The 26,065-nt window shown below is 42.1% G+C and overlaps 1 protein-coding gene and 1 pseudogene across 1 annotated transcript; both read left to right on the forward strand.

Moving 5' to 3' along the window:
- The first annotated feature begins 17,534 nt into the window (after window positions 1–17,534).
- Window positions 17,535–19,363, forward strand: LOC147635005 (uncharacterized; annotated as a pseudogene).
- Window positions 19,364–21,385: 2,022 nt separating this feature from the next.
- On the forward strand, window positions 21,386–21,987 carry LOC147635006 (putative eukaryotic translation initiation factor 5-2). The gene has a single exon (XM_086803336.1). The coding sequence runs from the start codon at window positions 21,430–21,432 to the stop codon at window positions 21,985–21,987; it is 558 nt and encodes a 185-aa protein (XP_086659462.1). The 5' UTR covers window positions 21,386–21,429.
- Window positions 21,988–26,065: the final 4,078 nt, after the last annotated feature.

The following is a 26,065-nucleotide window of genomic DNA, read 5'->3' on the forward strand; positions in this document are numbered from 1 at the left end:
GCCATTCCTTGGGTCTTGTTAGGGCATCGATCCTACGCATATGGGTGAGCACAAATAATAGGTCAAGTCGGCCAGTAATGTGTAGTAGTAGTACACAATATCCTAACTCATAGGTATGTCACTTGTAGAAAAAAACACATGCATGATTAAATCACAATGGAAAAAATTTACATCTTCCATAGAGTATGAATTAATCCCAAAAACGATAACCATTAAGGATGTAAGATGGAAAAGGGGAATACATGAATTCAATACAAACCATGGGAAAAGTGGGGTAACACTTACAAGTCTTGGTTCCATGCATCCTTACATCACTTGTATCAGTTTAAGGCAAGCTCTGATACCAAGTGTCAAGGGTTTCTCTCGCGACCAAAATCTTCTTGTATCCCCTAAACACAAGTCAAACACATGTTAATCTAAATTAGTCTCCGCAAGCTCAGGCTCACCATTAAACCATAGATCTGGGAACACTAGATCAACTGCGAGCATAAAGTTCAAGGTCTTCTCTAGAGCAAACCATACTGAATAGGCCCTAGGGTCCCATTCCACCATAGCCCATCTCGAGGGACTGTCGATAGGCCGTCTACATCCTATGAAGTGGCAAAAGTCGGTTAGCACTCTTGTGGTCCAGGTATTGACCATCATAGAATAAAACATACAACTCCACACATAACCTCTACTTATATAGCTTTTTCCAGAAAAACGTTATACTTATGGGATTATAAAAGACCTTTCTGTTTCATTTGCAGCTTCCAGTTCCTTGTGTAGTCTCAGCCTCACCTCAACGCTCGGAACGGACTGTTTGCCCTGGGCTTTGCCGAGGTGGTGGGCGGCGCGGGCACCAGCTGGTTTTAGCTCGCCATCTGGTACCAGAGCGTCGGACCATCGGCGGACGGCCTGGTGTGGAGGGCCACCACACGCTCTTATGTAGCTAGTGATGCCCTCCTGCAGCTGGACGCTTCAGGAGACCTCATCCTCTTCGTCTCCCAATACACCAACCCTGCTATCACTTGGGCCACCCAGACACAGCACATGGGCGTTTCCTACGCAAATCTCACAGACGCAGGAAACCTTGTCCTCTACAACTCGCAGCCCATTTGGCAGTCTTTCCAGCACCCCTGCCAAGCCAGTTCTTGTACACGGACAATGTCCTGCAGAGTTGGGCGGCGCCCACGAACCCTTTCCCCGGCCCATTTCAGCTCATCCTGCAAGAAGATCAGAACCTAGTTGTATACAAAGGAACCGTCGACCAGCAAATCCCATGCTGGGTCAGTGGCACCCAACGCAGCGGTGGGCTCGCTCCAGGCCCTGTCTATGCCGAGCTTAATTCACAGGGCTCCTTCTTAATCCATCTTTCTGATAATCCTGAGGAATCTTTGGTACTGTACAATAGCTCGGATTAAGGCAACGCTAGGAGATTAACTCTTGATTCGGATGGTTTTCTTCGCCTCTACACCTGGAATGGTGCTATGGCAAACTGTGTGGAGCACCAGCATGTCCGTCAGCTGTTATTCGCCCTCGCCATCATTCTAGCGCCCTTATCTCCATCTCCCATCACGAGTGCAAGGTCATCCTAGGAGAGGATGGCTCTCACTAGATATCGGTCTGGCGGGTGATTTGGTGCCTGCGTGGCTGATATGCCACGCTGGCAGTCAACACCGGCCAGACCGATTTTACCCCTTTTTTTCAACCGCCAAATCATCTCTGCCAGCGGAATGATTGCCGCCACGTCTGCTTTAATGGCTCCTGTTTCATTCCGCTACCACAGCCGGACCTACCACAGCCGGACCTGTTTCACCTTCGACTCCGAGGTGATGCAGAGCAAGCAAGAAGCGTTGATGCAATTCAGGGGACCATCATCTTCGAGCTTTGCGTGGTTGTTGGCGTAAGCCATTACAAGATCTCAGTCCTGCAGCTCCGGCCGAAGTAGGGGGCGATTGGCTCTTTATGTGACGTTGCTTCCTTCAAGTTCCATGAGGAGGTGAATAATGTGAGTCTTTGTTTCTGTTTTGCTATGCTATATTGCTGCTGCGCCATTTGATGTTCGATGATGATAACGAAGATGAGGATTGCTATGGGCAATATGCATATGCAGTTCACCTTTCGTGTGCTGTGTAAGCTCATACTAAGCTTGGATCAAAGCGAGATCGAGCAAAAGCAACAGTGTTTCAAGCTGTACGAAGCTGGCGTTCTCAGTCTGCCTATCAGGTTTCCTGGCACCATTTACAGCAAAGCTTTGCAGGCGAGAATAGTAAATTTCCACATACCAATTAATCAACAGCATAAGTAAAACTAGAGCTCATTAAAGAACCGAGGAGAGCTTACATTCATGTATTGAAGTCATTGCATCCCTTTGGTTCACTATCATGTATTGCACAGCCGGACCGCTCAATTTGCCCGCCAGTTCCTCGTCGTTGACCATCTCCTGGATGTGAAAGGCGCCAAATCAGCAGCAATGTGGTGATCTTCAGCTGGTGCGCTTATGAATATTTGCTTGTTTAAGTTCAAGTTCAAGTTCCCAATCAGTCCTAGAGGCATCAATTGTGTTTTTGAGAGCATAATGCATATAACTTTATTTATGCTTTGCGCTTGTCCATTTGTCTATGGATAGTACGGAAAAACTTATGATAGACAACCATAAATTCTTCTACGAGAAGTTCTCCACCACTTCATTGAACAAATGACTACTCATCACTAATCAAGATTAGGGAACTTTGATGATGAGCACAGATTAAGCAAGAATTATTGATTAGCATGGTTCTTTTTCTCTTTTTCTCCCACTCTTCCTTACTTAATTGTTGTATCTTTGCACTACCTCTGGTTCAGCAGGTTCAGGTTTTTTAAAGGGTTAATCATGTCTCTCCAAAACTGAAGCTTAGAGAATGCCATGAGTTCTCAAATGCCTCCCATCGGTGTCTTCGATTCGACAGCATTGTGTTGGGTGCACTCATATGACAATCGTTCAAAATACAAATTTGTACGCGAAGCTAACATCCCTTGGAACCGTGTTGTCGATTTTGTAAAAGGAGAAGCTGACAATGCAAACTTTCTGACTTCTTTCAAAAAATATAGCCACCATCACCGAGATGCCTCCAATCTTACAAAGATTGCACATGAATCATGGATTGAGAAGATAGTGTAAGTGTGTATTTGTTTTAGTTTGTCTAATCCATGAATTAATCATCACACACACACATACAATTAAATGTTTATCGTTACTTCTTTGTTTTGTTTAGCTTTTGGTGTGGTTTTGGTCCTGTTGGCACTAAAGCACCAATGCAATCTAACATTGCGGATGGCAAAGATGTCGAAATTACCCAGCTCAATGAATGCAAGAACACTAGTAGCGAAGATGATGTTGAGGTGGAGGAGCGTAGTGAAATAAAAGAGTTGCCACAGCCAACTGCAAAGAAGCCATGTAAGAAAAGGCGCCCTCCCATCACAAAGGGCAAGCGAAAGCGTGGATGCAAATGTCATTTTAGTGTCAAGAGGCTCGCACAAGATCCAGGGGTGGCCATAATCTCTTATATACATCCATACCACACAAATGCAAATGATGAGGTTTGTCATGGTATAAGATTTGTTGATCCCTCTTTGAAGTTCTCTCCGTGGATCTCAATGCAAAAGAAACTATGGGTTTCAAGCATGCTATATCGTGGTTTCTCTCCACATCAAGTGTTGGAAATGCATGTCCAAGCATTGCATTCAAGCCAAAGTCATGAACCTACAATTACTATGGTTAGGGATGACTTTTTGTCTATTCGTGACATCATGAATATATCTAGCAAGCTTGCTATTGATCAGTACCAGCTACACACAGATGATGCAAAAAGCACCAAGAGATGGTGTCATGAGAATCAATCAAGCACCTTTATCTACCAGGAGCAAGATGTGGAACATTCCAAGGAATTTATCCTTGGAATACAATCACCATGGCAAAGGGAGATGTGCAAGAAGTTCGGAAATGGGAACCTTCTTGCGATGGATGCCACCTTTGGCACAAACAAATATAAGGTATGTGGTGTAATGAATTATCATTTTTACTCTTGTTCACATTCTCTTAAGTTATAATAAATGTTCATTTTTTACTTCTTGTTCACATTCTCACTTTCCTTTAAAACACATGAACAGTTTCATTTGTATACAATCCTTGTTTTTGATGGTCATCGCAATGGTGTGCCCATTGCTTGGGTGCTTACATCTTCAGCTACATTTGAGTGTACTTGCACTTGGTTAAGCAAGTTTAGAGATAATATGCTTGACTTTCATAAATCATGGGAGCCCGGAGCCTTTATGGTTGATGATGCCGAAACGGAGATTAATGCGCTCAGGTTAGGACCATATGTTCATATGTGTTGAGTGCAAACTAATGAGAACCGTGTGTTTGAGTTCTATGTGACATGTCCTTTCTATTTTTCGTAGGGTGGTGTTTAATCAACCTATTTTTCTATGCTTGTGGCATGTCAAACGTTGTTGGCTCCGACACCTTATTAAGAAGGTGAAGGAATGGCCAAAAAGAGCTTTTATGTTTTGGTCTTTGGGAAATATCATGAACATACAAGGGTCAGCAAATTCTACAGACGATATAATCAAAGAGGATGCAAAGGCTATGATCTCTACCTTCTACTCCAACTTTAGAGATGAGGGGAGTTTTATTGAGTATTTCAAAACCTATTGGGAGGCTAAACTAGGTAAGGTTGAATTTTAAACTTTATACATACTCTTCTTATAGGTAAAATAATGCACACTTGCTCTCCTTTTTGTTCGTGCTTCATTTCTTGCTCTTCTAACTTCATTTGTTTTATGTGCAGAAATGTGGGTGCGTGCTTCCCGATTGCTTCCACATTCAGGACAAGACACTAATGGAGCAATAGAATCATATCATGGACAGCTCAAATATAAGTTTTTGGGCTCTTCCAAAAGGATGAGTTCGAGGCGGGTGGATTGGCTCTTATACAAGTTAACATCATCATGCTTGCCATATTATTGGTATGTTCAGCAGTTGAAGGACAATGGTTTTATGAGAAACAACGCCATTGAAAGAGTAGTGGAGAATTCTTATGAGCGGGCACTTCAAATACCAGATGCTAATGTCTCATTCCAGGTTGGTGGTGTTGCTATAGTGGAGAGCATGCACACAAAAGCTTCATTTTACACAGTCTATAATTCCGATTGCCAATGGGCATGTTGTACATGTGCATGGGCAGAGCTTGGAAATATTTGTAAGCACCAAATTAAGGTGATGTTGTTGCGGGGTGCTTCACATGCTTCACTTATGGAGCAATGCCAACATATGTATGAAGCATGGGGAGATGCTTCTAGGTCTACTTTCGATCTTCACTCACATGTTTCTAGTATTGATGTGCTTGAACCAAAAGGTGATGATGTTGCCGCATTAGGGGGGGACAATGTATGTAGTGAAGTACTTGAGCAATCGGGAAATGTGAAGACACTTCAATGCTTGTGGCAAGAGTTGTCTTGTTTTGTAGGACAGGACCAGGCTTTGATTGAGGAGGCTTGTAATGGATTGAGGAGAACATTGGGCCATGTGAAGACAATGAAGGCAAGAATGGATGAGCGAACAGAAACAAAAGCTAATTTTCAAGTCTTGGAAGATGGATTCGGGAACTCCTTGAAGCGAGCAAAACCATTCTTTGAGAAGGGCAACAAGAAGAAATCAACATCATCAAAGAGTCACCCATTGGCTCACCCCTTCAAGACCCCTGCTAAGAAAACCAAAGTGTCAATGCAAAAAAGGCTTGACGAGAAAGCTTCAAAGTAGACTTTTGAATTTATGTAATGAACTCTTCAAAGCTTCAAATATAGACATGTTTATTGTGGAGTCTTTCTTTCCATGGCTTTCCTTGTCTATGAAGTGAGGCGGCTTTAGTCTTATCATGTAGCCATGCCATTGTGGTGTGTGCCTTCTCATGTTAGTGGTCACGTTGACAATTTATAATATTTAGCTTCCCATGTGCTGTAAGTACAACTTTCTCTCATGGCAACATAGATACTTATCTTTTGTTCTTTCTCCTAGCATTTTGCAACCTAAGATTCTTAAGCTTCTATTCGAGAAGTACCATTGAGTTGTGTAAAGTTTTATAGTACCCATTGCTAGGCTTTCTTTTGAGTTCACCTCCATAGTTAACCTTTTATCTTATAGAATAGATTGCATTCTACAAATATCTTTGTTCTTCTTGACATTATGATACAGTAATTTCTTATAAAATAGTAACTTCTTATAATTTTTTATGATATAGTAACTTCTTATAAAATTTTATAGTACACATTGCTAGGCTTTCTTTTTAGTTCACCTTCATAGTTAACCTTTTTTCTTATATGATAGATTGCATTGTAAAAATAGCTTTGTTCTTCTTGACATTATGATATAGTTTTCTGGCATCGTACCTTCTTATAAAATAAGAAAATTTACATGTTTTTCACTTAAAATTAGCTTAAGGAATTTCTTAAATAGCATTTTGTTGAAGGGCTATTAAGTTAGAATATAATCCCACCCCTTGTCTATAAAGGGGCTAGATTTAAAAACATTTTTAGCATTTTTAGTAGCATGCTCCAATATAGTTTTATCTCTCATGTACATGTATACATATATACATGCCCATTCTACTGCAAATAGATACAAAACGCCTCCCCTATTAGATTTATTTTTGAAAACTTGTTTACTTAGTAATTTCCAAACATGTTGCCACACAAAAAGGTTCAACTAATGAGAGCACACATATCCACATGGTATATTCATCACTAGATTACAAAGGTAAGGTTACACATGTGTGAAAGCTCCAACATGGATACATATGAAATGAGATTGGTTCGACTATCAAAGGTTTCAAAATTGGCAAGGTAAGGTGTTATTATCTCATTATATATATATATATATATGTATATATGTATATATGTCCATTGATCCATGTGACTCTCTTCTTCTTTTTTGCCTTTAAATTCAATGTATGGTCCCATGTCATGGGTGGTGTTGAATGAGGATGAGATCTTGTGCCCTATCATAGTTCCCTTTTTAATCAGCATTCCATGCTTTCATGATGTTAATTGACAAAGGAATATATTATATTTTATTCTACTCTCTATTACGAAGGCATTGTAGACTTTACAAGGTAAAGAACTAAAACAATCTTGTTTTTGGTCTTCATGGAGACGCGAATCCCATAAGATCAAGAGTTGTGTACATTGGTAACAACAAGCAAATAACATTGTGCCCCATACATTGAGATTTTCGTTTGATTGGGCCCTCAAAGTTGACTAAGCAGAACCATATAGTTGTTACAAAGCAAGCAATATAATATATTGTAATAGGGTAGGTCCGGCTGTGGTAGCGGAATGAAACAGGAGCCATTAAAGCATACGCGGCGGCAATCATTCCGCTGGCAGAGATGATTTGGCGGTGAAAAAAATCGGGTAAAATCGGTCTGGCCGGTGTTGACTGCCAGCGTGGCATATCAGCCACGCAGGCGCCAAATCACCCGCCAGACCGATATCTAGTGAGAGCCCTCCATCTCAAGTTCCAACAACGCCAAGTGCAAAGGCACCTTCTACTTGTGCCCGTTGTGAATGTTGCGTCGTTAATAAGCTACGTATCCCTTTTGTCCCCATCGTGAATGTTGCGTCATTAATAAGCTACGTATCCATTCCCTTTCACTATATGTGAGAAGGTGTAGTAATGTCATAAATTCCTATCTTAGTACCTAAATTTCTTTGCTCAAAACCTTTATACCCTTTCTCGTCTAGAATGTGAAATTCAACAATCATAAATAGAGTCTATTTATGACCAAGAGAGAGAGAGAGATGTGGTGAATGACAAGTTCAAAAAGTGCCTAGAACCTATGTGGGTGTATATTTATAACATGGGACACAAGCTTACGCCAAAGAATAGAACCTCTTACTATGAAGCTCAGAACGAGTAGATTCAATCCAATCTAAGCATGAGGCATACACCTAAGTGCTTGGCCATTCAAGCGAGGTACTTCTCAAGTTTCTCAATTGCTTCCATGCTTCCGATTAGAGGTGAACCCTTTGATGAACCTGCATGGGGGAAGTAAAAAAGTAGCCTCTAGAAACATGTCATAAACAATTAAACATCACACCTTAGGTGTGTGCCATTAGCTATGGCATGCACACACCACATGCAAGATGTGGCATCAACACACTTCAAGAAGCTTCCATAAACAAGCTAACATATACGAACTCTACACATGAGATGTGGCCTAGCCATGGCTCATAAGCTTTCATGAGCATGTTTGCACATTGACAGCCTACATGAAATGTGTGAGATATCCATGATGGCTCATAAGGTATGCTATGGCCACCATGGGTCATGAGTTTCTAGGAACGTGCTAGCACCTAGCATGTAGAAACTCAACATGAGGTGTGATGTACCCGTGGCTCACAAGTTACATGAACTTGCTTGCACATACAATCTACTAAACGATGTCTTCAACTTCCATGAACATGATGAGACATCTAAACACTACACATAAACTTGGGTAACCAAGCCCCCATGCACAATCAACATATCCAGGCATTGCTAATGGCATAGCTATCGAGAACATTGATTGGGGAAATCACACATGAGAGGATGTACTTTGAGCCTGCTCAATCGAGCTACAAGGGGAGAGGAAATACCCGGGGCCTCCACCTTATAGACGTGTAGGTGTAGCACGTGCGTTCAAAAGGATGGGTTTTAATATAAATCTCACTTACAGTTTTAAAAATAAAGGAGGGGTATTACAATTGTGCCTGGGAAAAATAAAATAAGGAGTGTTTTTATTCACAAAACTTTAGAAGTAGGGTACTATTCTAGTGGTATGACATAATTTTGTTGGGGTCTAGGTAGAGGGTTCAAATCTAGTAGTGTTTTTTGGCCCCACACTTTAAAGTTCTTTTTTTGCTCCACACTCTATTTAACGTTTTTTAAATTTGAAAGTGTTTTAAATTAGTTGCTGTAAAAGAGAGAAGCAATAAAGAAACATCTCACGTAATGATGCTCTCTCTTTACTACTCCCTCCTTCCTTTTGGACGCCGCTTCCCCCTTTCTCTATCTTTGTGCAGCTTAATAAAGCTGGCTAACTAAGCTTAATAAAGCTCCTTAGTTTAGGTTTTTACATTATTGGCCAAGGTTAATAATCGGGGCCTGTGGTTTTATTGGTGTTGATTAAGCGGAAGATTTCTAAGGTCTAAGGTGCGATTTGTCTGTGATCTATAGAGACATGCGCATACGCCGTTGCACCAAACACGCGGAGATGTGCAAGGTCAGGCGCACGCATTGCATCGACTGAGCGATGGTATACTCTGTTCTGAATATAGCAGGCTGTGGTATACTCTGTTCTGAATATAGCGACTAAGCTTCCTGCCAGAAATTTTTTGCTAGTTTTGCAACACTTAACATAGCACGAGCGGAGTCAAGCAGAGTGCGGTTCTTACGCTCGGCGAGGCCATTTGCAGAACTCTCTTTCTCTCTCTCTCTCTCTCTCTCTTAGTCCCTACCTCACTCTCACTGCTCAGAGTCCCGACTCCCCCGTGTGATCTTCATCCAAGGCAGTGAAGCTCTACATATCACTGTATCTGAACAGGTATCAGGCCCTGCAGCCCGATTGAAGACTAGTCTTGACTTGATTTTTGAGGCAAAGGCCCTCGCTTGACACTTCGTCCCGGCATCTGCTTTCCATCTCTCGTTCCCACAGGTAACGGTCTCCTTGCTCAATCATCGTCTCATCATTTGCTTAAGAAATTATCGGCTTTCGGTGCTCAGTTCTGTGAGTACTTTGCTTAACTTCTCCATTAAACTTGGATTATGGGCTGCTGCAACTTGCGGAGCTGTTTGGCTCGACCAATACCCTCAGCAGCTTGATGTGTTTTATTACCGAATTTAACAGTTATAGTATGATTGAGTGGATGGTAATTAAACAGCCAGCTTTTATGTGTGGTCATGTGTAAGGTTGCTCCTGTATCTAACACCCAAGTATTTGCAACATCAAAATCAGGAAGATGCGATGCCATGAAGACAAGATTGTTTCCGTCATCAGATGCTGGTGAAGAGTCATGACTATAATCATCATATGGCGACGAATATTGGGACCCGCTTTCAGAACCAGAGGCATAATTTGCCTGCTGCTGCTGAGAGCTCTTATTCTTGCCGTTATGCCAGCATTCTGAAGTATGATGACCATGTTTGTTATAGATCTTGCAGTATGGGCTTGTGAATGAAATGCCAGGGCGTGATTGACGAAATCGAGAATTGTTTTGATGTGGCCTCCTCGGTTTATGGAAAGATTTCGATGATGTATTTTTTTAACGGAAGTTCGAGGAGAACTTGGATGTAGGCCGGGCATACATAGCCATAGCTGTAGATGAAGCTGCTTGTGAAGATGAAGCAGATCTGATTGTATGTTCGTGTATAATGGAAGGGATTAGAATAGGTATGGAGAGATGAGCTGCGGTTCGGGTGGTTATAAAGGGCTGCCATGAAGACGGGAGGGCAGCAAGCAGCAACATAGCCTGCATGTTTTCAGGAAGATTGACACCCGAGAGTGTAGTCTCATCCAGTTGAAGTCGCCACGCCTCTAGGAATTTAGGAACATTCTGATCTTCAGTCATAACTTTATTCACTAGAGTTTTTAGGTTCATGACCTGAGTGGCAACATCTTTATGTTCATGGCTGTCACCATTGAGCTATCAAATGGTCCTCTTATCTTCTTGTGTGAGCTTTGGGCTCTGGATGAGCATACTCCGTAGTGGTGCTCCATCGCTAGGACTGGCACGGCGTGATTTGTAGTGCCAGGGATGGGTGGATTGCACACGGTGTATGTTTCTGGATTACCACCGCTAGGACTGGCACGGCATGATCCGTAGTGCAAGGGACGGGTGGATTGTACACTATGTGTGTACCTGGAATTGACTTTCCGGTGGGCCTGCTTGTGCCCGAAAATGTCAAGTATTGTGCAAGTACATGAACGGAGATTATCCTTTAACAATGTTGCATTGTGCACTCATGTTTACCTGCCTTTGAAATGTTTTCGCGTGAACTGGTTTCGTTTGCGTGCCTGACATGTGTGTCTAGCTCAGGGGTCGGGGACGCCCTCCCGTGAGCCGTGGAATGCCTTGTCTTCTGACAGGTTTTGTGGCGTGTGAACAGGTGGAAAATCCTTATTTTAATAAGAGTTTTAAGTTATAAGCCTTATAACTTACAGGTTTCATACTTCATTAAAAGTAGGTGGACACTTTATAAGTGTGGGCACCCTCTTTTGGCCTGGGCACCCTTTTATAGCATGTGGGGTGGGGGTTGGCCACCTACCCCACCTACCACACCCAATCCTTTGCATGGGAAGAAGGCGCCTTACTTCCAGCCCTCTCCCTTGCATTCGTGAGGAGAAAAACACGACTGCTTGCTGGGATTTTGAGAAAACAGGCCGTACAGCAGCTGGAGCACTCATTATTCTCATGAAACAGGTCGTACAGCTCCTATTCAAACTATTGTTTGAGGACTGAACCACACAGCAGGTACAGCAGGTATATTGTCCTCATTTCTTGCTGATTCTGGTCGTACAGTAGGTACAGCAGGTACAGGAAGTACAATATCATCATTACCTGTTGATTCTGGTCATACAGCATCTTTGGAACCCTTTTCCCATGGACTGAATGGTACAGCTTCTCTCTTTTCACTTCCACGAGTGGATTCAGGTCTGGAAAGCTCTCTTTTTCTCTCACGTGTGTACTCAAAACAGCTAGCAGGAGCCCTCTTCACTTCTCCGTGTGATTCAGGTCAGTACAAGCATTCAAGTGTGATTCAGACCAGCAACAGGTCTCTTCACTCCCACGTGTGATTCAGGTCAGGCCAGTGGGGTTATCCGCATGGATTTAGGTCATACGCATTCCCTACAAGTGGCCCAAGTTGTTTCACTCTTCCTATTGGCTGTACGGTGGCTCCAGAAGATTTTCATCGCAAAGAACGAGGAATTCTCCTGCTCTCCTATGTCTCGACTCCTCTTCTATTCACCGAGTCAACTCCGTGAGAGTGCCCCATCGCTAGGACTGGCACGGCGTGATCCGTAGTGCCAGGGACGGGTGGGTTGCACGCGGAGTGTGACTCTGGAAGGTGCTATGGACAGGGCAGCCCTTGGTGACTGCACACTCGGCATCAACAAACATATTCGGGTTTGATACTTTGTTTTCATTGTGCATTGCTTATTGGAAATCTGGCCTTGGGCCCGTGTACTTGTAACAAATTCTCCCAAGTAATAATATCATTCCTTGGGGGGGGCCGGTCGTTCCGGCCTTAGTGTGGTGTCATCTATCTATGCTCAGAGTTGTTAATTACTTTTTTGCTATTTTGTCTTGTGCTATTGTCTTTTAAGAGTGTATATTAAAGCGCTAATTGGAGAAGTGAGTCCAGGAAGGGGTGACCGTCTCGTTTCAGTGGTATCAGAGCACGGATCTTCCTTTTTCTACATTGGGAGACGATCCAAAGGCTTCCTGACCACTCTCCATTAGTGACTTTACTCTTATTATGGCTAGCCAAGCAAGTAGCAAGGAAGTGCCAAATTCAAAGGGGCACTACAGTGGAACACAAGCAAGTGGACGGATGCCTTATGCCCGTGATCATGTATGGTTGGGACAGCTGTCCCGTGGCAAGGAGAAAATGCAGGAGCAAGAGCAAGAGCCAAGTGCCATGAATGCTGAAATTCAGCGTATGCGAGAGCTTCTCCATGCCAGGGAGATGGAATTGGCCAGCCTACGTGAGGACCCACACATTCAACAAGTGTTAGATGCAAAGAAAAAGGAGGCAACCGTCTTTCAAGACTTTGAAGCTTTGGCTCGTGGATCAGGGCTGAAACCTCGTGAGCTAGCTCTTTCATTCTTAGTGGACAAGGGTGATGTATTGCAGGGCTAGGATGGGGAGCTTGTTATAAAGAGATCTCCACTGGTGGACATGCCTGGGATAGCCTCTCCAAAGCTAAAATCTGCTGTCCACAAAGAGGAGCCTTCCATTACATCCCGACGTGATTCTACCTTACGTGGGAGGCATAGCCATGCCTATGAAGGTAACATTACTTCTAGAGATGATCGTTACAAGCCTCATTCTTCATCTTTGCAGGTTTCTCATGGGCTTAGAGAGCACCGACATCCCCGTACTACTACTTTACCTGTTGAACTCTCCCGTGAAGAGCCATTTCTTCATGCTCCCATCTCCACACCCTCTCCGGATTATGCTTATGCTGCAAGAGATAGTGGTGGGGCTACACACATGCATGCAGGTACAGAACATGGTTCACGTCCACCTGTGCCACCTATGTATGCAAGAGCATCTATGGATGCCAGGGCTGATCCACATGAACGTGGAATCAAGAGGAAGCATGGGGATTATGAGCATCATGTTCATAAGCAAAAGGAATTCAAAAACGGGGACAAATCCGTCAAGTTCGAGACATATCATGGTGAGTTTGATGCTTCCAAGGCTATGTCATTTGTTTCCCAGTTTGACATTGCTTTCAGTGATGAGGATTTTTCAGAAAAGTCCAAGGTGAGGCATGCCAGCATGTTCTTGAAGGGCACGGCCGCTCATTGGTGGCTTGCAGAAAAGCTCTCAGGCACTCCCGTGGACACTCGGGCTGAATTCAAAACTAGATTCTATGCCCAATTCTTACCCCCTAATGCCAAGAAGAACATCCGCAAGAAGTGGGATTGGGTTAAGCAGAATGAAGGTGAGTCAGTTCATGCTTATGTATCCAGGTTTTGGAAAACACTCTTGGAAGTTTCCCCTATTATGCAGGTAAATGATGAGGAACGCAAGAGAAAGTTTGAATCGGGACTCCAACCGGTTTACCAATCGGGCTTGGAGTTGTACCCAAACCACACTCTACAACAGCTCATTTCAGCTGCTTTGGCCACCGAGCAATTGGAGCAAAAGCTGAAGCAAAACTATAGAGATGGACATGCTCAAAAGGGGAAGGACAAGGCTGTCCCAAATCTGCATAAGGCTGGATAGCCACCTGATAGCCACCTAAAAGGGACTCCAATGAAGTTAAGGGAGCTACAAAAGCTGAAAGTACCTCAGAGAAGAAGCGTCCCAACAAAAGGCCTAACTATGGACTTACTCCGGAACAAAGGGTGCAATATATACGTGACGGTAAGTGCTTTTCTTGTGGTAGTAAAGATCACATGGTCCGGCAATGCCCAAAGAAAGCAGGCAAAGAGGATGCAAAGGAAACCAAGGTTAATGTGCATATGGTGCCCCATGTACAAGGGGGGACAGCCCATGATGCTTTGGATAGGATGGTATGCAAGGCATGGGGACAACTCAAAGATCAGCCCGCATTATTTATGTTTGATGATTGTGCCACGGACAACTTCATATCATTGGAAATGGCTACAGCATTGGGCATTAGTGTGGGTAACATGGGACCGGAGATTGAGGCCGAAAGTGCATTTGTTGGCAAGAAAGTCAAGGTCACACCTCTTATTGGCAAGCTTCGCATGCATATTCAGGGATATTTGGACCATGAGAACTTCCTCATTGCACCAAATCTACTAAGAATTCAATCTAGTAGTAATCCTCATGCATTTTTTTCCAATAGAATTTTATGTAGCTCTCAAGTAAAGTAGATTTGCCTTATTTTTTGCAAGCTCTCTCAAGCTTTATGGTTGAAATCAAAGAAAATGAGTGTGGTCCTATTGCAAGAGAGAAGAAATTTCTTTTAATTTTTCTTTCATATTTTTTCAATAAATAGAGACCTTGTAGATATTTTATGCCCATTAAACTATTTATTGGCATCCCTCATAATGTTTGATATTTTCTCTTTTATGGTTCTTTTGAATGTAGGATCGATCATTCATGGCATCCAAGGCTCGCATTAAGGTGTTTGACCATGGGGATAGTGAAAAGAAGTTGTTGGGTTATGTTAGAGTGATGGGAGATTATACCTATAGTGCCATACGCAAAGAGATTGTGCAAGATGGCATTGTAAGTGAATCTTTTGAGTTTGTTATTGAAGATGAAGATGATGATGGAGTGTGCACATTGAATGCCACACAAGAAGAGCGTTGGCAAGTGGAGAGCAACAAAAGTGTTGGCATAAAGAGGTGTTTAAGCATGGCTTATGGTGGCGGGCCCGCAAAACGCATTTGTAGAAGCTTAAATGTTGCCTTAGAAACTAGTGACATGAATGCAAGGGAAGAGGGTGAGAATGTTCATGGTAGCAAGGTCAACATGCTCAAGAGTTCTTTACTACCAAAAGAAACACTTGACCTTTGGGAGGTCCAATGTGACAAGACTCGTAAGAATTTGAGGAACAGAAATCCACCTAGAGATGACAATTTTCAGCTTACAACTGAAGATGTCAATGACAAGCCTTTGATTCGAATTTGGTGTGATGAATGTAAAAGCTTTTATGGATCGGGAATGACTGGAGGCAAGCAGACCGCATACTCATGCTTATCAAACTTCAAAAGATTTCACATTCTTCAAGGACAATCCCATACAAAACGGTACCTTTCCAATCGAGGGCTAAAGATCGATGCAATAGACACTCAAGGAAATAGTACAAAGGACAAAGAAGATGATTGTGATGATGCGGTGGCAATTTTGGCGGCTATCGAGGAGATGAATAATTTCAATAACACTCATGAAGGTAAGCATCAACTTATTTCTTAATTCTTTGCAACCAAACTATTATCTTCTTTATGTAACACCTTTGTTAAGCTCATGCAAGACACTAATTTCAGCCCCTTGTATTGGTTTTTTTTAAAGGATTTTTGCTTGTTCTTTTTAGTGTTAATTTTCAGCTGATTTTTCTTTTCTTTTCTTCTCTCAAGATCTTGTTTCTTCATGTAGGGGCTGATTTTCATATGGTTGAAGCCACCTTGCATGATTACAAAGATAGAAGCACTGTCAGAGTGGTGTGTAAGTATGATGGGAAGTGGCTGCACTTATGTCCTCGTGGTTCAGATTTGCCAACAATTCTAATGGAACATATTAATGGAAAGTCTCACACCATTGCATGGAGCAAGACCACACCACATCAGTCTTCTTCACTCTTGACTGGATCTTGTGGGCGACCTAAAAAGCATTTTGACAAAGATCCACGCCAACAAACCTTGGGTGCTTTTCTCACATCAACAAAAGAGCGTTCAAAAGCGCCTTCTATCCCCACAGGTACATCATGCTTGCCTTCATCCAATCTTACTATCTTGTGTTGGGGATTATGGCAGCATACAATTCATGTTAGTGGTCGTGAGGTTGATATAAAACCTCTCCTACAAGATCTAAAGATGGGACGAGAGTGGTTTTGTGAGCCATATACAAAAGCATCTTTGCATGATGGAGATATGGAGTACATGGTAGATGGATGCTTTAGGCATATACATTGCCTTCGTATCTCAAGCATTGGAATGCCTTTTCAAAGTTTTACATGCAAGCATTGCAAGACAATTCCATCATGTGGTGATTTTCGCATGAGAGTGTATCGGGAGAGTATTTCCATTGAGAAGAGAGGAGAAAGGCAAACGGGCAAAGGAATGCGGCTAGATTACCTTGGAATTGAAGAGCTGAAAAGTGTCTCAGTTGGGACCAAGAAGAAATTACGAGAAGCAAGTAGAAATTTATGGTGGTTGAAGGCAAAGATTGTGGTGCTTTCCGTGAGAATCAGATCCTTGAAAGAGGCCAACTATGAAAGCATTAATAGAAAGGATGTGAGGCGATTTTGCAATAACATCATTGAGGCTTGCAGGCAAGGTAAATTTGGAGGCAAATCAGCTTTATGGGACTTTCTTCAAGACATTGCAAAGAATGCATTAAGATCCGAAAAGGGTCAAAGATTCACAGAATCAACAAAGACCATTTTTGAAGTCGTGAAGCTATGGGGTGGGCCACGCTTACATGAGTTTTTGAGTGCAAACCTTGGAGGGCCATCCATGTCAACCACTAGGAGACACCGAAGAAAATCAACTTACTTTCAGTCAGGGGAGCATGAATATATCTTTGATGCAATCGGGAAGATATATGTTGAAGCAAAGAGAAAACATGGAATAACATCACGAGTGCCAATTATCATTGTTGAAGATGAGACAACTATCAAGCGGCGCATTAGGTAAGCTTTTTTCAATATCTCTTCCTTTCTTTGATTGTAAATATAAAGTTCTTTGTGCATGAAGCGGGCTGAAATAAAAATCTTTCTCTTTATGTAGATGGAATGCAAAAGATGATGCTTTGATTGGGTTTTGTGGAAGAGAAGGAGAGGATCATCAATGCTCTTCAAATGATGCCATCATCGTTGGAGATGGAGCACAAGGATATGAGACAATAGTAGATGCCTTCCAAAACCACGTGGTGGGACACTATGCAAGGCTCCTCATTGTCAACCCTCTTCATGAGAGTCTTCCAAGATTGGCTCTAGTTGTGCATTGCACATGCAACCGCTTTGATAGTGATTTCATCAGAACCCAATGGATGCTTGTGGAGCGGATGTGGAATGCAAAGTTCAACGACGTGATAGGTCCAATAATTGGGCATGCATCAGATGGTGACAGTAGACGTCAAAAGCTCATGGTTGAAGACTACCTAGGAAAGAGAGATAGGCAATTTTTCATTGATTGGCCTGGATGGAAGTTGAAAGGAAGATTTGTGAGAGGAGATGTGTATGGTTTAGATGATCAAGATTTTGTCCATTGTGGAAAGAAGCTTGTGAGTCCTCTTGACAGTCCTACCCGACAGCTTGCAATTGGGCGTGTGTGGATTACACTCAATCACGTTGCTATGGTCTACAACACTTTCTCTGTTGATCAGCACAGGTTGCGAGATGGGGACATACAACGAAATGATCGTCAAAACTGGGGGGCAGCCCAAAGGATTGTCTCTAGACAAGTGCAAAAATGTATGAGGGAAATGCGAAAGAAAGAGAGGAGCATGCAAGGGACCGAGGCATATTTGCAGGTTGTTGCTGACTACATAGACATATTCTTATCACCATATTTAGACTTGGGACAGCGTGTGGTGCTTGCAGCTAAAGTGGTCTTCTTCTTCAAGCTGTGGAGATTATGGCTACATCACCATCCTACATACAACCTAAGGGAAAACTTCATTAGCAAAGAGGCATACATAGACATGCAACTTTCTTGCCATTTTGTTGTTCTACTTATAAAGATGTTTCGGGAGTTCTATCCAAATTTCAAATGTCCTCTACATCTCACAGGATCTGATGCAGCGGAGATCTATTTCAGCAAGATTGGCGGTATGGTTGGGCAGGAAAGAGCGTTGGATTTTGGAGATCTTTTGCATTGTGTTGGTAGTTTGAATCAGGTTGCCATGCATGAGTATAGCTCAAATGGGGTGACTTTTTCAAGGGCCCATAAGAAACAAGAACACATTTGGAAGGACTTGAACAAGCATGAAGGTGTTTTGGAAGCAGATCTTGGGAACTACGAAAGTGTTTCCTGTGATACAAAGATGATAGATGCATTAAAAGAGGGATTGAAGCAGGCACAAACTTTATGTGAGACATTGGGCCTCAAACCTTGCACAAGTGAGGGTCTTAAATGGTGGAAAGAGCCTTGGTTAGATACAGAATCAATGTGGTCAAAGCTAGATACTGAAATGGGCGGGGCAAATGAGCATGATGACTTTGCGGAGCCATGTGGTGATGATAGCCCCATTGGCGACGAGAGCAATGAAGATGACGAGGTCATATCTTTGAGTGAGATTCGACATGAGATCGATGGGCTTCTTGATGAGGCAAGCAATGAAGCTGAGAAGAAGAGTATCTCACCGGTGGTAGAGGTTGATGGCAAATTCATCTTCAAATCTACTTTGGTAAGCCAACTCAATGGAAACTCTACATTGTCAAAGGATAGGTTGACTAGGGTGAAGCAAGGAGTGTATTTCAGCCACAAGGAAAAAGAAGCGTCATCTAGTAATGGCAATTTTTTTGGAATAGGGTCTGATTGCGCAATTTATTTCCATGATGTGACACATGGAGAGGGACAAAAAAGGTCAAAGAGAATTGGAAAAGCTACAAATCTGAAGAAGATGGACACACTTCATAGCACTTGGTACCTTGGAAGAGTTCAAAAGATGAGAAAGAAGGTAGGTGGCAGGTATGTGGATTATAAGCGAGGTTTTGACTTGACGGACCGGCCTCAAGGGGTAGAAATTCAGCTTGGTTGGTATCAAAAGGTGAAAGGGTGTCGAACATTTACTTATGACTTGACGGACTTGAACATGGTCGATATAGAGTCAGTTATTGCATTGGCACATTTAACATACAATACAGCAACTGATAAATATGAACTACATCAAAATGACTACAAGCTTTTTAATGATTTTGTAAATACTTCAGGTTAGTTTTTCATGTGATTCACGTAAGTGTTGAAGCATTTAATTGTATTTTTAAGTCATGTTATATCAGATTTTTGCATCATTTTTCTCATTTTCATTTTGACTGTAGGCAACAGGTCATCAAACACATAGGGAGGCAAGAAGCTGATTTGACATGGGCTGAATTTTGGTGGGGCTGAAGTTTTTTGGGTGCGGGCTGAAAGACTTAGCGACTCTGACTTATGTAGACTCATGCTTTTTGTAGCCGTGGTATGCATGACTATGTATGACGACATGTCTAAGCGTATATTCAAGGATAATTTTTGTGAGAGAAAGTAAGTCTTAGTTATTGCTTTAATTCAAAAGAATAGAGGAACATCTTTAGCTCACGTATACAAAATTTCTCTTTTGATTGCTATCAGATTGTTTTGCAGATCCAATTCATTCCTAAGGCAATCCATTTTGGCAGCAGGCAATGGGACCTACAATAACGGCTAAAGAAAGAATCACAAACACTTATACATATTGTAGATTTTTGTTAAATGTCATGTATATCCCTTCTATAATGTGGGTAGCTTGAGTATAATATACATTTGAGCAGCTCTAGTCAACGACATTATATGAAGTTCAATGATATGCGTGTATGATGAGTAGGTGTTTAATCCAAGAATAGGTTACTAAAAAGCATGTGCATGTCTTTTATTGATTCCTTGTTAGACGAGTTCTTATGTGCATGCATATGTTTTTATTTGTGTTGCAGCTGTTGCCCAATTTTATTTTGACAGGCATGAGAGTTGTTGGTGTTGTCTGCTTCACAATTTGGATGTCAACCATACGTAAAATGTGTCATCTTGATTGTATGTCTGCTATGAAATTCCACACTAGCACGGTGTCACAAAGCAGGATGATTCAAAGTCGAATGCACTGTGGACTGTGGAGTATGATGATGCTGATAAATCTGTAGTCAAATTGCTTAGCTTCCCATCGACTCCCTACTCGCATGGGTCTCCTTCCTTGCAGCCATATCCGACTCCTTCGAGCTCCCGTCACTCCCCGGCTTCCCGAGCACCTTCCCGGCCCCTTTGGGCACCCTCACGGCATTCACACAGAGGTATTGCTTCATCCCCCACAGGGTTTTACTTCAGTTTTTCAGTTTGCAGGTCTGAGAAAAGTTGGGGCAGCCACCATTGAAGCTTCATTGCTTCATATCTCCAGTTGGGCCTCTTAAGGGGCACTAAGGCTTGACTTGTGGCTTCATTGGCTCCCTATTGAGCCCCCCTTCACCCTCCCTTGTGCCACGTGGGCTGTAGGCCATCAAGGAGTAGCAGCGCAGATTGCGCCAGCCTTACAGGCTGTGACTTGGCTCCATTTGGCTTGGTTAAACACTTGCCAACAACCCCAGGACTTGGCATTGAACATTGAAGCTTTTTGCTTCAGGTTTGGGACTCTGTAAACAGTCTACAAACAGGCCAAAAACAGGGCAGCACTTATCTCTTGAAGTCTATGCTTACCGGGATTGATCACTTGATGCATATTGATGCCCGTATGATGTCTACATGTATGGAGATGCTATGTTAATGGTTTGCCATCATTTTGGCCCTGATTTAGGACTGAGAATACTCAGTTTTGAGCAGTGAATCACTGCTGACATACAGTGGGCTGAAGCTATTTTACTCATGTATGCTTATGCCTATGCTATTCGGGTTATGTCTTGGGTACATGCTTTGAGGTATTGACCATCGGGGATTGGAAAAGAGTTCGACATTGCTTCTTACTCATTGGTTGAGCTTTTGAGCTCGTACATACAGCTTTTGTGCCAGTGGGAGCATCTTTGGATGCTTGACAGACATTGAGCAAGCAAGTGTTATTTATCTGGGAGTGTTTCCGCGCTTTGGAGATACTTTGCTGAGCACTTCTAAGTGCTTGCAGGGAGTCATACACTTTATTTCTTGGTTCTATTTGCTGATATGGCTTCATCAGGAGAGAGCTCATCTTTGCTCCACATCCGGTCTGGTGGACGGCAAGAAATTCATCTCTTCTTACCAGACGAAGGGCCTTTTTGAGTTTGTATAAGTGCCAGTGCTCCTTGTGAAATGGCTCTTCAGAACATCGGGGCCAGCAACCGTGATGATGCCTTCTACAGGTATAAAATGCCTAAGCTGATCACTAAGATTGAAGGCAGAGGACATGGAATCAAGACCAATCTTGTGAACATGATCGATGTTGCAAAGGCCTTGGCTAGGGCTCCAGCCTACACTACTAAGTACTTTGGATGTGAACTTGGTGCACAGTCAAAATTTGATGAGAAAGCTGGCACTGCTATTGTGAATGGAGCACATGATACAGCAAAACTTGCAGGGCTTTTGGAAAATTTCATTAAGAAATATGTCCAGTGTTATGGATGTGGGAACCCAGAGACAGAGATAGTCATCACAAAAAGTCAGTTTATAACATTGAAGTGTGCTGCTTGTGGATTTGTATCTGATGTTGACATGAGAGACAAGCTGACTACCTTTATCCTGAAGAATCCTCCAAAGCAGAAGAAAAAAAATGACAAGAAAGGGATGAGGAGAGCTGAAAAAGAACGCCTGAAGGAAGGCGAGGCAGTGGATGAGGAGATGAACCGGTTCCACCCTAACTCTAACACATGAATAAAACTCATGGGTTGTGGTGTGCCCATTATCCATTCTTCACACCCACACATTGTTGACTCTCGTCTCCTACTCTCCCGTCAACTCTCCACTCTCGACATCAGTATTCAATTCTTTGTTTCAATAAACCTGCATTCTTACTTTCTAGGAAGACCTTGATAATCTCACTAAGTCTGCATGCTGGCCTTCTTTCAAGGCATTTAGAAAGGACATGTTCTTAAGGATCTCCCTTGTTTTCTCTTGGAATGCACAAATTCAAAGATAAGGTCAAGGTGAGAATACATGACGGCATCCTTCTAGATGTAGTAGTATATGCAAGTTGACAAAGGCTTATCGATTATTCTTGTGATCACCTTTTTCAATAATTGTAAGGGGCGTGATATCTTTAAATTTAAATTTACTAGAGGGGGGAAAAAATTCTATGAGCTGGAAATTTTAAAAGTACAAGAGGGTTATAATAATATATTGCAAAAGTAATAGGAGGTATGCATAAAATAGGGGAAATCAGGCTACAGAGGGGTTTTAAAATATGCCTTTGAACGCACGTGATACAAACTTTTTTGGAAGGTGGAGGCCCCGGGAGGAAATAAAAATGTTCGGCTGGGCTGGGTGGGTGTGAAAGCAGGACAAACAAAGGATTGCACGTGAAGAGACCATGGTGATGGGAATGGTGAAAAGGTGGAGAGATAAAAGAGATAAAAGGGTTAAGATGTTTATCAATGAGTCATTGTTGGGCCTATAGGAGCCATCCAAGGGGTCAAACACGACAATGTAGTAGCTCTCTTGTTGCACCCTATGACAAGTTAAACATGTGGGATTGTACCTTATGGAAATGTGGGATAGAGGCCTACTTCAAGTACATGAGTCATGTCTTGATTCTCTTCCCATAACATAGACATGATACTTACAATGATGGATTTCACCTTTCCTAAGCATATGCATTTGAATCATTATTCCATAAATGAAATATCCTCATCTCACAGTCAATTAAATTAATCAAAATAAATTATTATTTCTACTATTTGAAATGCAATATGTATAATAAATGGTTTTTTGGGGGGTTTTTCTAATAGAACATTAATAAACTAGAAAAAAAGTGAAATGTGAAATTGGTGTAAAGAATTGTATAGGCAAAAACTTGGATTATATCTACTATGAGTGTTGGACAAAAAAAGAGGCATAATGGAATTTAGCAATATGCTTGGAGTGATTAAAAAGAGAAAATGAAAGGATTTAGTAGTTGACAAAATGGTAATAGATGGATGCAACCTTGGTAAGCCAAAATTCTTTCACTATGCACACATATTTAGGCTTACAATATAAATAGTACTCCTCAAGATTAGATAGGTAATATTTGGGAAATGATGTAGAATGAATGCCCACACTTGCAAGATGTGAGTTGAGATCTCTTCTACATTGTCAACACTTCCAAGTATGATGGTTTGGGAAGCTATGAATTGGTGTTGTGAGACCCCCCTCTGGGGGTGCCGGCGACGACGGAAGCAGCGTCGGCCTCCCGTGCGGGGTGGGGATCCACACTCGTCGGGGCCTCGCCCGCCACGGATGTCCGGACGAGAGACTAGCCTGGCGGTTCCTCCGAAACCGAGCCCAGAAAAACTTCCCTCGCCCGAAAGGCACGGGCGATTTCGCCATGGAAAAATCTTCTAACGAGGAATTACTCTAACGAGTCTCGGGGGGGTCACTATATGTAAAATATCCCTATCGCGTGCGTTCAAGGCCTATATTTCAAATCCCTTATTTGTGAATTTTTTAATCTATAAAATATCCCCTTTTATTTATGAATCTGTAAATTTTTTTGAAAAAAATTTAAATCATACCCTTATGTAAATATATTTCTGTAAGTTTCATAAATTAAAATTATGCTTCTGTTGAACGCACGTGATATTCACATTTTTTTGTGAGTGACCCCCCCGAGTAACGAGTCAACACAGAATTACTCTAACGAGTCAAAGTCTTAACTAGTTAAACTGATCTGACCGAACCTGAAGTCACATGGTCAGATCAAGAAGAGGCTTGCACTTGTTGGTCCATGGAATCACCGCTTTTTTCCTCCTTTAATAACGAGGCACAGCCACTGACCCCCTCCCATAGAACAAGGTCTTCTCAAGACTTAATCTAACTAACGTAACTAATCGCATCTTAATTGTTTCGCAGGAATCCTCCAATCTAGCCTTAGCCCATGGGTTAGCCAACCACCCGCCGACCACTGTATTAGTGGGATTACTTTATAAAGATTTGGTTGTGTTTTGCCCGGGTACTAAGGAAAAGAGTTCTCAGGCCCCCTAGCCGGTGATTCATGCGAAAATTGTCCTAGGACTTCACTCAGGGACCGCTTCGTCAGTCCTCGCCCATCATACCGGAAGCGCACCATTTTAACCGTACCAAGGCTGGTCAAGACCTCGACAGGCTTTGCCACGACGATCGACGTCCCTCGATGACTCCCCGCCAGCTATTACAACGAACCTTCGCTTAGTAAAACACATGCCAAATGCTTCCTCCAACATTCTGGCATAAAATAGTCCTTTAAATGAAAACAGAGGTTCTATGTAAGTAACAGCCTCGAGGAATGAAGTGTCTATCCATTTTCCATCAAATTCCATACTAAAATGACCTTCTAGTGAACCATCTTCATGACCCAATGCACATTTTCAAGAATATAGCTGAGGTGCTTTGGAAAACCATCACAAGAGCAGAGGAGAGCAAGGCACAATGAGATGATTTACAAGAGGTTCAATGCATGCACCACCTATGGGCCCAAAAAAGAGCAGATGGAAAGGTGAAGCTACCAAAAGCACCTTGGGTCATGACAAAGGATCAGCAACGACATGTAAGGAAGTGCATTAGTGAGTTTCATACCCCTACAGGAGGATGCATGCATTGCTTGAAGGGAGGATTTACAAAGGACAATGAGCTTAGTGGACTGAAGTTATGATTGGCAGAAATTCTTGCAATTCGTGCTTTCTATAGCCATCAAGGATTGCCTCAACGATGACATTAGAGCAACAATCTATAAAATTGGTGCAGTGGTACGCTGGATATCAAGGAAAGAGATTAGTAGAGACACATTGGAAGAAACACAATTAAACTCCATCGAGGCTATTACAATGGCTGAGAAATAAAAAGGTTCGGCTGGGTGGGTGTGAAAGCAGAACAGACAAAGGACTGCACGTGAAGAGACCATGGTGATGGGAATGGTGAAAAGGTGGAGAGATAAAAGAAGTAAAAGGGTTAAGATGTTTATCAATTAGTCATTGTTGGGCCTGTAGGAGCCATCCAAGGGGTCAAACACAACAATGTAGTAGCTCTCTTGTTGCACCTTATGAGATAAGGTTATCTAATGCCAAGTCATCTTTGAAAGAGGTACCATCCCATGTGGATTGTACCAAGGTTAAACATGTGGGATTATACCTTATGGACATGTGGGATAGAGGCCTACTTCAAGTACATGAGTCATGGCTTGATTCTCTTTCCATAACATAGACATGATATTTACAATGATGGATTTCACCTTTCCTAAGCATATGCATTTGAATCATTATTCCATAACTGAAATATCCTCACCACAATCAATTAAATTAATTAAAATAAATTATTATTTCTACTATTTGAAATGCTTTATGTATAATAACTAGTTTTTTTTGGGGGGGGGGGTTTCCAATAGAACATTAATAAACTAGAAAAAAAGGAAATGTGAAATTGGTGTAAAAAATTGTATAGGAAAAAACTTGGATCATATCTACTATGAGTGTTGGACAAAAAAAGAGGCATAATGGAATTTAGCAATATGCATGGAGTGATTAAAAAGAGAAAATGAAAGGATTTAGTAGTTGGAAAAACAGTAATAGATGGATGCAACCTTGGTGACCCAAAATTCTTTCACTATGCACACTAGATAGGTAATATTTGGGAAATGATGTAGAATGAGAAATCACCCTTCTCTAAGAGAAACTTGTTGATTATAAGTAATTAATTACTAATGAATATATGATATTGTACCATTACAAGGGCCGTTCTTTTAAGAATAGATCCAAAGGTGGCTTTAGATAAACATAGTTGG

The sequence above is a fragment of the Cibotium barometz genome, chromosome 10 (genome assembly GCF_041138505.1).
Source record: "Cibotium barometz isolate CiBa-2024 chromosome 10, ASM4113850v1, whole genome shotgun sequence".
Lineage (NCBI taxonomy): Eukaryota > Viridiplantae > Streptophyta > Polypodiopsida > Cyatheales > Cibotiaceae > Cibotium > Cibotium barometz.